Source organism: Osmerus mordax, chromosome 3 (assembly GCF_038355195.1).
Source record: "Osmerus mordax isolate fOsmMor3 chromosome 3, fOsmMor3.pri, whole genome shotgun sequence".
Lineage (NCBI taxonomy): Eukaryota > Metazoa > Chordata > Actinopteri > Osmeriformes > Osmeridae > Osmerus > Osmerus mordax.
The window spans coordinates 23,118,690-23,135,400 of record NC_090052.1 but is presented as its reverse complement, the minus strand read 5'-3'; the positions used below and the strand labels follow the sequence as shown (position 1 = coordinate 23,135,400).

The following is a 16,711-nucleotide window of genomic DNA, read 5'->3' as shown; positions in this document are numbered from 1 at the left end:
ATGGAGGACGTTTTGGGGAAATCTAACGATGTAGTAGAGCTGAATTATAAATCATTCACTCCTAGCGTCTCCTCCATCATAGCCTGACAACCACAAAAGGATGGTGAAATGCAAGATCCAAACAAAAATGGGCTTTACAAACAAACAAAAATACCGTAGTAAAGACACTATATCCTGTGATAGGGTGTAGTGTATTCACAGTAGGCCTATGTGTAAGGGCTTTCAACAGAACACCGCCATCTGTCGGACGCTCGTGGAACAGAACTGTTGCAAAGCGGAACTAGAGTTCTGTCATGTGATTTTCTGTGGGGGCATTTTACACTATCGGACTGTGTACAGTCTACTTACTGTCTGGGGTTTGGCACTTGACAGGGGCTCAAGAGGTTTTCAGAATGTATGCAACTGGCTCCGAGAGTTTAATCAAACAGGCTCGGTAAGTCTACGTATTCAGCCGGGGGAATGTTGCCTCAGTGCTAACTGTCATGTAATCTAAAACGATCCTTCCTGATTTCTGGCTGCAGCATTACACTCGAGATGGTCTGGACAGGATGCTGTTGGGGAACTTGACTAATTTAAATAATAATAATAATAATAATAATGTGCTAGCTACGAGTATCACTTCGCTGTTTGTGGTCTGCTGTTGCAGGAAGGTATTGCTAACCTGTTTAGCCAGGTAGAAGCTATTGCTAGCCTCTTTTCAAGCTTGAACTAGCAGAAATGGGAAGTAACAAAGTACAAATACTTTGTTATTGTACTTAAGTAGGTTTTTCTGGTATTAGTACTTTATTTCACTATTTATTTTTCGGACAACTTTTGACTTTTGACTTTACTGAATATAAACGCGGAATATAGATTTGTATCTTCCAAACCTGATTTTCAGAAGCGGAAATTACTTGCGCATATTCCATAAACCAAGTCAATAACTTCCGGCAGCTAGCATTTGCGTTGGTTCTCGCACACAAAATGCTGTTTTTCACCAGTAGTTTGGGTGATCTTCCCAAAATGACAATGAACGATGTACATATGATTCTATGTTACAGAGAACCTACCTCTATATGCCTGCGCCTCGTCCATTAATGTTAGCGGGACAAGTTATCCCTTACCTCTCAGCGTGAGAAATACAAGGTGTTGCGTGAGAGCGTATGAAATGTGTGAGTCTCATGTCGAATGTGTGAGACTTGAGAGCCCTGTGCCTCCTGGTGGCTCCACTCTCTTTATGCACTAGCTTGGTATTTCAAGTTTCATGTAGGCTACTTGTAGCCTGGTCCTAACCAGACTCTCTTACATTTTATTTGTACAGAGAGTCTGGCCTCACTCCATTGACAAGCGTTGACTTCCTTGTAGGCAGGTACTCTGTTGAAACTATTGGATCTGCCCAGAGACACTCTGATTTGCCATAACCAATCGCTAGCTTTCGCCTTAGCCAATTCCTTCACCACTACTGTAACAGAGCTAGCTGCCGTAGCTAGAAAATCAAACTGTTCCCGAACCCTGTGGGGAGGAGGGCCACAACATCATGGCCACCAACAAAACTCAGCAAAACTTGTTCTTGCTCCGGCTTTAGCTTATGGATATTCGGCAGCGTTGCTACAACGGACCGAATGGCTTCGCTCGCATCTTTCTCCGCCGCCATTACGGAACTACAACACAAACTAGCGCACAACATCAACGTCATCGTTCTCAGCCACTCCCTCTGTTCGCTGATTGGACTGAGACTTCTGACTTGCGTACCTCATGGCCAGACCTAGTACAGAAGCAAAATCAAAATTGAGCGGAAGTATGTAGGAGGGCAGAGCCAGGCTAGGCTACTTGCACTTGTGCTTGGGATTTTGATTTTTAAAATTAAATTGGGAAGAGGTTGATCATGTCTGCTGTTCCAGGTAACAGCAGAGATCCTCATGTTGTCTTCTCTCGGGATGTGTGCAGGGAGATCCAGGAGGCTGAGCTGCAGAGGTTCTACTGCAGGATCAGTAAGCTGCTGCAGGGAAAGGACCACGGACACGAGACTATCGACTCCCTACAGAGACTACGCCTCATCCTGTCCGCCACCAAGTTCAGCAGAACGTAATCCTACATTCATCTGGGGTTTCCTTTTTGCTTGCTTCATACATTTTTCTGTCTCTAACTTCTTTATTCTCATCTCACTCGCTTCCGCAGCTGGCATTGCCTTTTTCTGCTGCCTGTCTGTCTGCTCACTCCAGCCTGTCTGTCTGCTCACTCCAGCCTGTCTGTCTGCTCACTCCAGCCTGTCTGTCTGCTCACTCCAACCTGTCTGTCTGCTCACTCCAGCCTGTCTGTCTGCTCACTCCAGCCTGCCTGTCTGCTCACTCCAGCCTGTCTGTCTGCTCACTCCAGCCTGCCTGTCTGCTCACTCCAGCCTGTCTGTCTGCTCACTCCACCCTGTCTGTCTGCTGACTCCAGACTGCCAGATGAGTTGCAGAGGCGCCTGGCCTCCCTGCTGGTGTCTTCCTCTGTGGAGCAGCTGCAGGTGCTGAGCTCTGCGGTGCTCAGAGAGACACTGCCCCCCACTGGACAGGGACAGAAGTACAACGTGCTTGACCACAGCCCCCTCACCAGCCATGCTGCTGGCCTGCTGCTCTCACAGGTACACACGCACACACACGCACACATACGCACACACACACACACACACTACTGTCTCCTACACATGGAACTCCCACATTCATAACGTGATGTCTCATCCTGATCACAGTTCAGTTTTGTCTTCTTTCTACTGCTCTACCCCACCCCCCTTCTCTCTCTCTCTCTCTCTCCTTATCTCCCTCTCTGTTCCCTCCCTCCCCCCCAGGCAGGCTCCCAGGCAGATCTGGCTGCGCTCTCCTCTGTCATCCTTCGTAACCTGGAGGGACGTCCGTCTGATGGATCTTCACACACACTCATGCACTCTCACACACACACTCTGCCCCTGCTAAATGCCATCATCACCTATAGTCCTGAGAGCCTTACTGAAGGTAAGACACACATTTCTGCATTTTCAGCATTGAGTATCATAAAGACATGTGGTTGTTTAATTGAATCTTTATATATTCAGCATAGTCACACTTACACTACGTTTCTTTTCTGTGTGAACCCTGTGCTTACTGGCTGTCTGCCTGTCTTACTGTCTGTCTGTCTGTCTGCCTGTCTGTCTGTCTGCCTGTATGTGTGTGTATGTGAGTCTAGATCATGTTACCTTGCTTAGCAAGAAGATGGTTGATTGGCTGCGCTACGCCACTGCTCAGCAGGGGACTGTGGTGTCTTCTGGAGGGTTCTTCACGGGGCCCAGGTCTCGCCAGGTACGTCCTGCCTCTGACTGGTTCATACTCTCTCACTCACACAGATCCTCTGCAAACACACCACCTGTCTCACAACTCTGTGTCTGTGTGTACGTGTGTGTGTATGTGTGTGTGTCTGTCTGTGTGTGTCTGTCTGTGTGTGTGTGTGTGTATGTGTGTGTGTCTGTCTGTGTGTGTATGTGTGTGTGTCTGTGTGTGTGTGTGTGTATATGTGTGTGTACGTGTGTGTATGTGTGTGTGTGTATGTGTGTGTGTGTGTTTCAGCCGGGACCCATAGCAGAGCTGGATGGTTCAGTATCAGGGGATTTCTTCACAGTGTTGTGTGTGAGCCAGGCCTTCTCTGAAGACCAGTGGATGAATGTCCACTCCTTCTCCATGCTCCGCCACTGCCTGCTGACATTTCACTCTGTTACCGACGGCAACATGAGCCAAGACGCAGGTATGACCTCATCCTTGATTCCTGACATTGAGGCTAGGGAGGGTTATGATTGGTTTATAGATATTTGGGACCTTAATGTTCCTCTGTGCTTTTATCAGCTCCAGCAAACAAACTACTGCTCAGTCTCTCCCTGTCACACTCTCATGGTAAGGTGTGTGTGTGTGTGTGTTTGTGTGGAAGGAGGCTACATTGATCTTACCCCGCTTGTTCACAGCACAGGCCAGTCTGACCTGACACACTGAACTGTGATTAACTCTTCTTTCCTAAGACTTTCTCTTAATCAGGATCTTCTCTCAATAATTCTCACCCTTTTTAACTTCAATCATGGTACATGCATGCATCTGGTCTATGAGTGTGACCAACTGATCAGCCCCTTTTGCTGTGATTGGTTGTGGTAGCCTAAGCCCTCTCCTGATAGGTTAATAATGTCTGCAGCTCCAGGTAGCTGCAGAGATAGATTGATGATCCTTGAACTAAGATCTCTAGTGGACGTCATCCCGTCTCAAACCAGTCAATCTTTAAGAATGGAACTCTTACCCCTGAAATCTGACCCTAAGCTCTGATGACCCTTGACCTCTCATGCAGAGGACCGCTCTGAGATTGAGGGCTCGGTGGTTTCCATGGTTTCTGTGACCTCGTCGTCCAGTCGACTGCTTCCTCCCAGAGAGCGCCTGAGGGAGAAGGCCTTCCTGTACTGCCAGCGCCTCATCGAGCAGAGCGACCGCAGTGAGTGTGTGTGTGTTCACTCACATGTTTGACACACAGTGTGTGTGTAGCGTGCTGTCCTTGATGCCTTCATGTTTTGTGTGTGATGTAGAAGCTGTGAAGAGGGCAGACTCAGAGCTACAGAAGGCGGTAAGATCTTCAGGACTAAATCAACACACACACACACACACACACACTACTGCTTCAACCCTGCTCAGGACACACATCCCACATGGTTAGTTTATCCACCAAAGTTGTGGTGTGGTAGTGTAACATGTTAGTGGTGTGTGTGTGTGTGTGTGTGTGTGTGTGTGTGTGTGTGTGTGTGTGTGTGTGTGTGTGCTGGCAGTGCCTGGTGGAGGCGGTGTGTATCCTGGACTGCGTGTGTGTGGAGGACTCGTCCCTGGTGTACCGGGCGTTCCCGTGTGTGAAGGCGCTGTACGGCCGGCTGAGCGCTGACCTGGCCTACGCCAGGGTTCTCCTGCCCCTGGCTCACTTCTACCTCAACCACGGTCAGTGTGTGTGTGTGTGTGTGTGTGTGTGTGTGTGTCCATACAAGCATGCTGTGGCTATCACTCATTCCTCCAGTGTGTGTGTAGGCGACGCAGCGGCGGTGGACAGTGAGTGTGTGTGGAGGCTGGTGTTTGGTCGTCTCCCTGCTGAGCTGTTTAACGACGCCCTGCTGGCCCACGAGCTGCTGAGCTTCCTCCGGCTCAACCTGCCTCTGCTGCAGCACAGGGGAGCGCTGCACCTGACCTTCTTCCCCAACCTCCTGAAGGTGGGTCCTGCCTGCAACACCCCCAGCAGTCTGTACTGCAGCAGTCTGTACTGTAGCAGTCTGTGCTGCAGCAGTCTGTGCTGTATCAGTCTGTACTGCAGCAGTCTGTGCTGCAGCAGTCTGTGCTGCGGCAGTCTGTGCTGCAGCAGTCTGTGCTGTATCAGTCTGTACTGTATCAGTCTGTGCTGTATCAGTCTGTGCTGCGGCAGTCTGTGCTGCAGCAGTCTGTACTGTAGCAGTCTGTGCTGCAGCAGTCTGTGCTGCGGCAGTCTGTGCTGCGGCAGTCTGTGCTGCAGCAGTCTGTGCTGTATCAGTCTGTACTGCAGCAGACTGCAGTTGCTCCTCTCCTGTCACATCATGTCTCCTGCTCCTTCACCCCACCTCTCTTCTTCTCTCTCTGTAGTTTCTAGCATGGGATAGTCCTGCAGTAATAGATGATTTTGTGGATCTGCTGCCCTCCCTGGTGACAGCAGGTACTGCAGTGGAGCTGCTGCACTCTCTGCTGGACCTGCCTTGTCTCAGCGCTGCTCTCTTCCTGCAGTACAGGTACACACACACACATACACACACACACACTCACACACACACATTAGTGACACTCCTCATCCTGTGTGTGTGTGTGTGTGTGTGTATCAGGTCGGCGTGTTTCCCTATATCCGAGCCAGGTGGGCGTGGCCTGTCGTCGCTGGAGGCGTTCCGTAGCCCCGCCCACCGTGGCCTGTTCCTCTTTCTGCTTCGAGTGGAGGCCGGGTCAGGTAACCATGACGATTACAGGATGTTTCCATACACACAACGATGGTTAGAAGATACACTGTGTTGATCAAATATAGGTGACATATATGTATGACTCATCCTAGGTGACACCATAGACAGACTGAGCGTGCTTCACGAAATATTGGCCGAGGCAGCTGATTGGCCGAGAGTCGTCCAATGTGCTCAAACCGTTCCTGTGCTGCTTCACGTCTATTTCAATGTGGTTGTCACGGTAACGATGAACAATAACTTGGTTATAGCACCAGTAGGTAGGCTTGGCATGTGGTTGTTAACTGTAAGGGGTGTGTGTGTGTGCGTGCGCGTGTGTGTCAGGTGGCTGATGGGAAGCTGCTGGCTCAGATCATCCTGGTGCTGCTGGAGAGAAGTAGCCTGCTGCTGCACATCCACAAGTACACCCCAGAGATACACAGGTACACACACACTCACACACTCACTGTCACACACACTTATCTTTCTTTACAGTTCTGTTCCTGTGTTCTCTCCCTCCCTCCTCGTTCTAGAGTGTTTAGCTGCCACCTATTGAGGATGTGTAAGCTCCGCCCCTCCCTGGTTGTGGACCAATGGCATGAGCTCCTGGAGTTTGCTGGAACCACAGGAAACGTCTACAGCAAAGATGATTTGTACACACATGTGGTAAGGGTGTGTGCAGTGTTCTGAGTCCTGTGTATTGTATTACACTAGTGACTCAGTCATGACTGTGTTAAATGCCTGTTTCAGGTCTGGGTGCTTGGAGAGTATCTGTCTGTGTCATGTGACCCTCGTTGCACCGTGGAGCGCATCACTTCCTGTTTTGAGTCACTGGAAGCGGTACTGTTTGAAATCACCTCCTCTGCCCCGCCCCCTGGACAGTCTGGCCCCGCCCCCAGGGTGATCACCTCACTAATGAGCGCCCTGGCTAAGCTAGCATCACGGTCACATGACCTTATACCCAGGTAAAACAGTCGCACACACATCCTCCTACCCTACCAAGGTATATAACCTGTGGAGCCTTGTGAATCTGAAGCAGTACTCACACCTGTGTGTGTGCGTGTGTGCAGGGTCTCCCTCTTCCTCTCCAAGATGCGGACCCTGTCCAGGGGAGGCTCAGTGCCATGGTGCTCCAACGAGGAGGATGTGGTCGCCATAGTAACCCGAGGGGAGGAGCTGTGGTCGTTACTGAAGCTTCCCAGCGTAGCTCAGAGTGTTCTGACTCCGCCCCCCCGTGCCACCACCCCCCAGTGGCACAGAGACACCAACTCTGCACTGCCGTTACGACTCCGAGCACTAACAAGCTTCACACACACACACACACACACTGACTCACACACACACACACTGACTCACACACACTCACATTAGCCACCTGTTAATCAACCCTGTACTGGATGAATAGCAGCAGCATCTTCAGTGATTTATCTAATTTCTTTAAAATATAATTTCTTTTTTTTAATTAAATAAAGAAAATACTGAACCCATTCATTGAGTCCAGATTTGTTTTTAACACACATGCATGTACACACAAGTGCATACGTACACATATATACACACACACAGTTATTTCTAGATCTCTTTTATTCAATCATTTCATACTCGAATATAATTTTACAAAATAGAATCTGATAGAAATACAATTCCTGAGTCAGTTATCTGATAACAGACACAGCTAAATCAAACAACATGAAAATGCCGTACATACTGGAATGCTGGAAACTTTCATTTGAAACTTTTATAAAAAGAAGAAAGTGTTATCTGTGGAGCACATTCCTTGTGTAAAGGCGTCATAAGATATGCATCGAACGAGGTCTAGAGGAACTGGTCTGGTCAACAGATTAGCTAAGTGCTCTATCATTGGAATGTGTGTTATTTTCACAGCTATTTTTCAAAATTATTAATCCACATTAGGAATAAGATTGTCTTCATACAGATTAACACTGACATTGTATGCATTGAGATTGTTTCTATGTTACAAAAGTTGATTGAGATGCTAACACATTGGAATGCCCTTGAATCTAACTTGCCTCATTCCTAAAATGTACCATTCCTTCTCTACGCTGTCGGGGGGGGGGGGGGGGGGGGGGGGTGCTCTGTCTGGGGGGGTGCTCTGTCTGGGGGGTGCTCAGTAAGAGATGATGTGCATATCACACTTAATCTGTGCTCCATTACTGTATTTTCTGTCACAACTACAATTTAGTTGTCATTATCGTGTAGCTCTTAGCATCGTAAGATCACTCCACAACACATTGCAAGGTGTTTATATAAGACCAGGAGTGTTCATGTTCCCCGTCCAGTATAGAGCCTCTCGCGGGCTGGACCTCCAGACACTGTGGTCGTCCTGGTGTTAAATGAATACAGCAATGTGCCGTGTGTTGTTAACAGCAGCTGTGGTCTCTGGGCAGGTGCAGTCCACCCCAGGTCGATACAACTGGTCCGACCACAGTCCATTTAACTGTAGTCTTTGTATAGTATTCATAATGTGTTATATTTAGTATATTTAACTCTATTTCATGTACTGTCTGTGGTCTAGGTTGAGTGTGGCTGTGGTCTAGGTTGAGTGTGGCTGTGGTCCGGGAGGCCAGTCACCTGGACGTCTGCACAGCCGGGCCAGGTGAGTATAGGTACCTCCAGATAGCATAGTAGTGGGCAGCTGCTCCCATAGCAACGAACAAGTGCCAAATGGCATGGGCGAATGGGATTAGGCCATCACTCTTAAAGAAGACCACGCCCACCACATAGAACACTCCACCCACAGCCAGCTCGCAGAGCCCTGTGCGGTCCCCCTGAAACACAAACACACATGAAGACAGGTTTCTCTCGGATAAGTGTGGAAAAAGCCGATGCTGTGATTGGTGGATAAGACGGCACATTGCTGTCTTACCATTGACAGAATGACCAGTGCAGGGACTGCCCCCATGGCAATGTATCCTAGCAACTCTATCAGTTTATACCTATGGGGAAGTCAAAACAACATGTTACTGTCAGCAAAGTCATGCCAGTGTTTCTTCATAACAGGAAGTGGTACCTTCCACATACTTTTAGGAGAGCATAAGAATCAGGCAGAGCTGGTTCATGCAGGAGACTTTAGCACTGGTGTGTGTGTGAGGGTGTGGTATGTGTGTGTGAGGGTGTGTGAAGTGTGTTAAGAGTGTGTGAGGGTGTGTTTTACCTCTCATGGAAGAAGAACACATATGTGGAGCCGACGCCCGCCATGAGCCAGACCAGCCAGCGCATGTGCACGGCCCAGGGGCCCAACTCTCTCAGCATCAACCTGCACACATTAACATGTTCACACATCCAAGCAGCAACATGACATGACCACCAGGGGGTGTGAGAGGCAGTGGTACAGATTGTTCTACCTCTCTCTCACACACAAGCCTGCACACAAAGGTATGTTGAACAGGTCAAACGGGGGATTGACTATTGGGTCCCAGAAAAACCAGGGTGAGATCACATGACTGATCCACGTAAAATACATACAACATTCCCTCTGACACACACATGAACATACACACACAGACACGCAAACAACATACTGTATGTGCAACAACCTAACCTACCATGGAGAATACGAGGCAGCAATGAAGAAGTAGATCGCCATTCTGTCACACATGTGAAAGCGCTGCTCCACTCTCCTACAAGGAAAGAGACTGGTTATGTACATCTACACACTGGTACACACACATTCACACACACACAAATACAACAAAAGCATCAGTGTGGATGGTGATACATTTTACACTCTTCAAGACACTGTCCTGGAATATAGTGAGAGAGAGAAAGAGAGAGAGAAAAGAGAGAGAGAGAGAGAGAGAAAAGAGAGAGAGAGAAAGAGAGAGAGAGAGAAAGGAGAGAGAGAGAAAGAGAGACGAGGTGAAAGTAAACAGAGCTCCTTGTTTGCAGTAAGCGGTTGTGAAGTTGGTGCAGGTGTGCGTGTGCAGGTGTGCGTGTAATCTTTACTTTTCTGGAGGATCTGAGCTCCTTATTTGAACATTCATTATCTTATACATCTGTCTGGCCCTCAGGCTGGCTATAATGAACGTGTGAATATATGTTCCAATATACAGATGAAGGATTTAACCCAGTGTTGGAGATATAGTTATAACAGCTGGTGTTGACTGTATATTAAGTCATTAGCCAGACCGGTTCCTGGGACTTGAGTTGCCCTTGTAATGTCCCCCTCCCCCATACACACACACACTCTCACACACACACCCTCTCACACACACACCCTCTCACACACACATCCTCTCACACACACATCCTCTCACACACACACCCTCTCACACACACACCCTCTCACACACACACCCTCTCACACACACACCCTCTCACACACACATGCTCTCACACACACACCCTCTCACACACACACCCTCTCACACACACACCCTCTCACCGGAGATGGCTGATCTTCCAGGCGACAGTGTGAAACAGTGTTGAGGTGACAAACAGGCCAGTAAGCCCCGCCCCATACAGCCAAGCAGCGGCGCAATGCCATTGGTCCACAGACAGGAAGTAGAGGACTGACCCGCCCATCAGGCTAGGAAGGATCCAAAACTGTGGAGCATCATGGGTAAAATATAAAACTGTGGAGCATCATGGGTAAAATATAAAACTGTGGAGCATCATGGGTAAAATATAAAACTGTGGAGCATCATGGGTAAAATATAAAACTGTGGAGCATCATGGGTAAAATATAAAACTGTGGAGCATCATGGGTAAAATATAGAATCAATGAGATGAAAAGAAGTCGCGAAAGCCCAATCTCCTACAAAATGGTTGAATGTTTTAATAGATTTCTGAGCTTCTTTGCAGCAGGTGTGAGGATGACTTCTGACTGATTCAAGTCCAATCATTGAGGGAGTGTAACCCTAACATCTGGTCCTGGGAATGTAGATCAGGCCAGTCAGGTGGTGCTGAGCAGGAACACACCAGAAGCTTGTCATATCCTGTCCCTGTCATTAGAGTGGTGTTATCGGCCTGGCTGTTGCTTGTCTGCTCTGTAATCCAGCTGTGGCTCTATTCTGAGAGATTACAGCAGATTAGAGACTAGGGAGGGAAGCCACGGCCCGACTCAGAGATTACGCTCCCACAGTCAAAATTGTTCATGTTTTCTCTCAGACCCAACTGTGCTGTGAAAGCCCACAGACCAGGCTGAGTCTCATGACCTCCTCCCCTGGGGGAAAGGTCCTCTCCACCTGCTGTGACATCTCATTTTTGTTTCAACAACTTCACATGTCTGTGTGTTGGTGTCAAGATGTAATTTGTCACACAGAACAATTCATTTCTTCTGTGTGTGTGTGTCTCACCCCATGTGTGGCACAGTTAGCAGCATGTTCATACTCTGTCGGCTGGTATCTTTTACTGGAGGGTACCCGCCCGTTCATGAACCTGCGTCCAAAACACAGAGAACACATGTCACATACGTCAAGTGTGAGTGTGGGTTGTTTGGTGTGTTAATGTAATACCCATTTTACAATACTTTGTTATTGAACCTGTGTCCTGTGTGTCCTGTGTGTGTGTGTGTTTGTGTGTGTGTGTTTGCGTGGTCTCTCTGTTCTTAGTTGTTAATGTTAGGAGAACTATGGCCAAAGACAACACTGCTTCTGAGGTTAGGAACCTGACACACGCTGAGCCTGTGGAAACTAAAACTGTGTTTGTGTGTGTGTGTGTGAGGCCATTCTAGGGGGATTTACAGAGAATAACTGATCCATAACCAGTTCACTGTGTTTCAGCTCAGTCCGGGATGCCACCCATGAACCCAAGACGGGAGTTAGGTGGCTGAGCGGTGAGGGAGTCAGGCTAGTAATCAGAAGGTTGCCAGTTAAATTCCCGGCCGTGCCAAATGACGTTGTGTCCTTGGGCAAGGCACTTCACCCTACTTGCCTCGGGGGAATGTCCCTGTACTTACTGTAAGTTGCTCTGGATAAGAGCGTCTGCTAAATGACTAAATGTAAATGTAAGACTGCGTGATTCATGATATCAGCTAACAACGCTTGTGACTGTGTGTGTGTTCACGTGTGTGGTTGTGTCTGTGTTACTCTTTAATCAGCAGCAAATCCCAGTTTACAGAGTGAGACACATCTGGACATGTTACGAAACCACATTTCATAAGTCAACATGCACTCTCGTTCACAAACACACACACTAACAAACACCCACATATTAACAAACACACACAGAAAGAGGTTTGTCAGTGGGCCCAGGTGTGTAAAGTGTCTGTCAACTGTGTTATTTGAACACGCACAAATGTACTAACAGACACAATCTCTCTCTCTCTCACACACACACACACAGACACACACACAGACCCACACACAAAGAGCCCCTAAGGTATTCTGGCAGTATATCACAGAGGTGTGTGTGAGCGAGTTTGTGCCACAAAAGACAGAGTAGAGCAAGGAATGTAGAAATACAAAAAGGAAGAGTAGAGGAGAAAAGGGAGAGGAATGAATGAAGCACAGAGAGAGAGAAGAGGGTGGGGAGCGAGAGCGGGCAGCAGAGGGCATTATGTGTGTGTGTGTCTGTGTGTGTGTGTCTGTGTGTGTCTGTGTGTGTGGTGAACCAGGGCAGAGACACAGGAGCTATGATCACAGAGTATTTTGTTATCGTCTTCATAAACAGCTTGTCTCCCTTTCTTTCCCCCTCTCTCCATGATCTCTCTCTCCTCTCTGTTCTGTCATGTCTCTCCATGATCTCTCTCTCCTCTCTGTTCTGTCATGTCTCTCCATGATCTCTCTCTCCTCTCTGTTCTGTCATGTCTCTCCATGATCTCTCTCTCCTCTCTGTTCTGTCATGTCTCTCCATGATCTCTCTCTCCTCTCTGTTCTGTCATGTCTCTCCATGACCTCTCTCTCCTCTCTGTTCTGTCATGTCTCTCCATGATCTCTCTCTCCTCTCTGTTCTGTCATGTCTCTCCATGATCTCTCTCTCCTGTCTGTTCTGTCATGTCTCTCATGATCTTCTCTCTCTCCTCACATTGATCTCCTCTCCCCAAACAAACTAACAGACTAGAAGACTAGTGTCTGTCAGCTGAGAGGGCATCCAGCGCAGTACAAGATCCGGCCTTACTGGTGAGGTACAGGATGTACAGCCAGCTCTCTCAGGTTAGCGGAGGAAGAACTCTTCTTGTAATTCTGAATACAGTTTTTCTCAATTGCTAAAACACTAAAACCCATTGGCTGAACAAAGTTCTCAGTTGCTTGAACTCATGTAGCTAATTGTGCAGTCTGTTGTCAATACCTTAAACCATTTCACATGGTAAAACACAATTTGCAGATCTCACATAGACGTTTCAGCAAAACTCTAAACACATTCTCAAAGTGAGTTGTGAGTAGTGAGATGCAGGGTACAGTACTGTATAGGGGTACAAGGAGGAGAAAGAACAAAACAAATTGCAAAGAGCAAAGCAGAGTAGTAATTTCTGATACATTTTGAGCTACTATGATAGAACATGTTGTCGTTCATCAAAAGACAATGAAATCTGTTTTGAGGCGAAAGTTTAATTTTGAGCACAGCTAAAACTGTTTTGAGGCGAAAGTTTCATTTTGCAAGAGAATTCAGAGGTTTTGTAAATAGTGCTTGAAGATGAGGTTTTGTGTTTACAGTTTTGAGAAAATGGGTGACTGTTTCAAGAATGTGTTTTAGCAATTGTGAAAAACTGTAATAACACATACTAAAAGCCTACCATTCTGAATATTTGTATAGTACATTTTGTACTGCAGTTTGTTTGAGAGCAACACTGTAGTCACTGAGTGGGTCACAGAACGTCTGTGTTGGTACATGTACATTCCATCCAGGGATCTCCTAAATGTAAGAGGATTTGGGCTCTCTGGATCCTGGTAGTGTGTGGGGGGTGGGGGGTGGGGGGTGGGGGTGGGGGGTGGGGGGTGGGGGTTGGGGGGTGGGGGATTACTGGTTTCTACTCAGTTTGAATGTAAAGAGTACAGTATTTTACTGTACAATTGTGACAGTTATATTTGAGTGGTTGGGAATGACTGTTAATTTACACCCAGTTCACAGTTCAAGGGCCTGTAAGAGCCATAATGTAATAACGGAAGGTAATATGATCCCAAATTCAGAGTTCATCATTTCTAGTCATTGTGTAAGACATAAATGTACAAAACAAATGCATGTATCTTGAATGCTGATCAGAGAGGCTCTCTTACGCCAGCAAGTTACTTCATGTTCTCTTGAGTCGTCGTGTGTAAGGCACAGACGGTTTTCTAAAGCAATGTAATTTAAAACAGGTTTTTTTGGTCTGTAAACATTCTTAAACTCGCTTCAGACTGAAGTTACTGTGCATACAGCTGGTGTCTTATTTTGACATTCAGAAAGAATGCCTACAGGACTGGTGTTGCTGGACTTGTCACAGAGACATTACATTTACATTTAGCAGACGCTCTTATCCAGAGCGACTTACAGTAAGTACAGGGACATTCCCCCTGAGGCAAGTAGGGTGAAGTGCCTTGCCCAAGGACACAACGTCATTGCACGGCCGGGAATCGAACCAACAGCCTTCTGATTAATAGCCCGACTCCCTAACCGCTCAGCCATCTGACCCCCTAGACATATTTAACGCTCGTCACAGCTGTTGCCATGGTTACTGACCAAGGGGTATGCAGGATCAGGGCCAGAGGGCTCAAAGATTACAAAACAAAAAAATGAAAACAACATACCCCCCCCTTGTTTGTATTTTATTTATGAATTGTGACTGATAAGAAGTTTAACACCTGTCCAGTAAGATCTGGGAACATGTGGTCAGTTACTGAATTGTGTAGCAACATTTGCTAACTAGTTTGCTTGTAAAAAGGGCTATATCCTACAAATAAATCTGATTTGAGTTAGCAATAACCCAAAACTGAATAGTTGACTCAGCAGCAACTTAATTCATGTATCCTGTTCGTCCAGGGCTGTTTTAGTAGAATACATTGAATATTGGCGCTATATTTCGACCAGAAATCCTCATCTGACCTCTTCATTATAACTCACACGGACAGACAGGTAGAAGGCAGGGAGGATGGGGCAGCTTGCAGACAGACAGGTAGAAGGCAGGGAGGATGGGGCAGCTTGCAGACAGACAGGTAGAAGGCAGGGAAGATGGGGCAGCTTGCAGACAGACAGGTAGAAGGCAGGGAGGATGGGGCAGCTTGCAGACAGACAGGTAGAAGGCAGGGAGGATGGGGCAGCTTGCAGACAGACAGGTAGAAGGCAGGGAGGATGGGGCAGCTTGCAGACAGACAGGTAAACAACAGAGTGAATATTCACAGAACGCTCAGTGACCACATTGAGGCCAGACAGGTGTTTATGTCACATCTTTCACCCGCCGCTTCACTGCAAATCAATTCACACACGCTCACCCACACACAATCTATAACTCACTCTCACTGTCCCTCCGCGCATAAGTGCGCATGGCTGCACATCAGCTGTCAGACACAGGAAGCAAAACAAAAAAACATACTACGAACTGTTAAACACTTATGTTCATGTGGTGTTAGGCTACCTTCCATACGTAGTCTTCTTGAAATCCATCTTGCTGACATTAACCCTCCGCTCGGCCCGCCACGCAGAGCCTACGGGAACTCCATCCCTGATGTATCCAAGAGTTCGAACATAACAGAAAGTCCAAAAGAACCGTTGGGGCGCTTAGATACGCAGCTCAAAAGTTGACCTGGCTACTGTAAAATTCAGTTAACATCGCTGTAACGGTCAAGCACCAGGACAAGGGTTAAATGAATAATAGCCTGCTGCAGAAACAGACAAAGTGTAATTGCCGAACTGCAGAAAACAATACGCACAAGGGTAAAGTGGAGTTTGTTTCCGAATCTGATGTTTGCAGGATGTTCAGTGGGTCTACGTTGGAAACCCTTCCCCTTCCCAATAACTCGCTTTGGAACCGCAGCTCCTCCCAGAGCGCGTCCAACCCCCTCACTCCCCCCTCTCACGCACACTCGCTCACGCACGCGCACCCACACGAGCCCAAGCACACAGTTAAGCGTCCTTGTGACGGAAAATTAAACATTATCCAACAATAGAACGGTGTGTGGGTCAGGGCTAATGGTTCCAGGAGCTGAAGGCTCATTGGTCTTTGGTACATTCGTGGGGAATGTTAGTATGACCCTGTTGGCTACTTTCCCGTTTGCCTACGGATCTAGAAAATGAAAGCGACATTAGTAATGTGACATCGTGTGAATACCATTGTCCCACACGCACTTTATTTGACTTGCAATATTTCCAATAAATTTCAATTTCCTATTTTGTGTCAGTTAGGTTACCCAACAATAACGGTCCTTGTCAAGAAAAGCAGTGCGCGTAGATCCAAAAGCATCTGTCGTTCACTGACATCTTCTGGTGGTAAAGAGAAATACGCATTCCAAAGCGTCAGGGCTGGACTTGATGTAGCCTACTTAAAATGAGGACTAAAAGCGTTTAGCGGGTTAACATAGACTGTCTGACAGTTTGGTGAAGGAGACTAACCGGTAGGCCAAAGCAAACTTGATGGCAACAGTTTGGTGAAACACCCTTTTCTGTTTCCGCACGATATTGCCCCCCATGCACCAAGTGGGGTCCACATGAAAATGATTAGTCGAGTTTGGTGTGATAGAAGAATGATACCCATCACCTTTAGGGTGAATCCTAATGACACCGGTATCCGACCTCCCTAAAAAAGTGTGATGCACTGTTTACACTATTCCTGCTTTCTTGACTTGATGTCAGTCCACATACTTTAATCATTTACTTTAT

The 16,711-nt window shown here is 47.4% G+C and overlaps 2 protein-coding genes across 5 annotated transcripts; one reads left to right on the top strand and one right to left on the bottom strand.

The window, feature by feature from the left end:
* Positions 1 to 220: 220 nt before the first annotated feature.
* Positions 221 to 7,446, top strand: ap5z1 (adaptor related protein complex 5 subunit zeta 1). 4 transcript variants are annotated; one of them, XM_067232822.1, is made up of 18 exons: positions 223 to 433; positions 1,927 to 2,064; positions 2,422 to 2,605; positions 2,810 to 2,972; positions 3,184 to 3,296; positions 3,561 to 3,735; positions 3,834 to 3,881; positions 4,321 to 4,461; positions 4,553 to 4,590; positions 4,790 to 4,952; positions 5,040 to 5,218; positions 5,622 to 5,764; positions 5,855 to 5,973; positions 6,076 to 6,203; positions 6,305 to 6,402; positions 6,493 to 6,625; positions 6,710 to 6,924; positions 7,030 to 7,446. In XM_067232822.1, the coding sequence occupies exons 1-18, from the start codon at positions 393 to 395 to the stop codon at positions 7,328 to 7,330; spliced, it is 2,520 nt and encodes an 839-aa protein (XP_067088923.1). In that variant the 5' UTR covers positions 223 to 392; the 3' UTR covers positions 7,331 to 7,446. The 4 variants fall into 4 exon arrangements, with proteins under 4 accessions (XP_067088921.1, XP_067088922.1, XP_067088923.1 ...); XM_067232820.1 differs by having other exon boundaries at positions 221 to 433; positions 6,305 to 6,625; XM_067232823.1 differs by lacking the exon at positions 3,834 to 3,881.
* A 996-nt stretch (positions 7,447 to 8,442) lies between these two features.
* Positions 8,443 to 15,803, bottom strand: mmd2a (monocyte to macrophage differentiation-associated 2a). The gene is made up of 7 exons (XM_067232896.1): positions 15,471 to 15,803; positions 11,278 to 11,359; positions 10,365 to 10,525; positions 9,526 to 9,600; positions 9,135 to 9,236; positions 8,847 to 8,916; positions 8,443 to 8,748 (listed from the first exon to the last, which is right to left on the bottom strand). The coding sequence occupies exons 1-7, from the start codon at positions 15,497 to 15,499 to the stop codon at positions 8,548 to 8,550; spliced, it is 720 nt and encodes a 239-aa protein (XP_067088997.1). The 5' UTR covers positions 15,500 to 15,803; the 3' UTR covers positions 8,443 to 8,547.
* Positions 15,804 to 16,711: the final 908 nt, after the last annotated feature.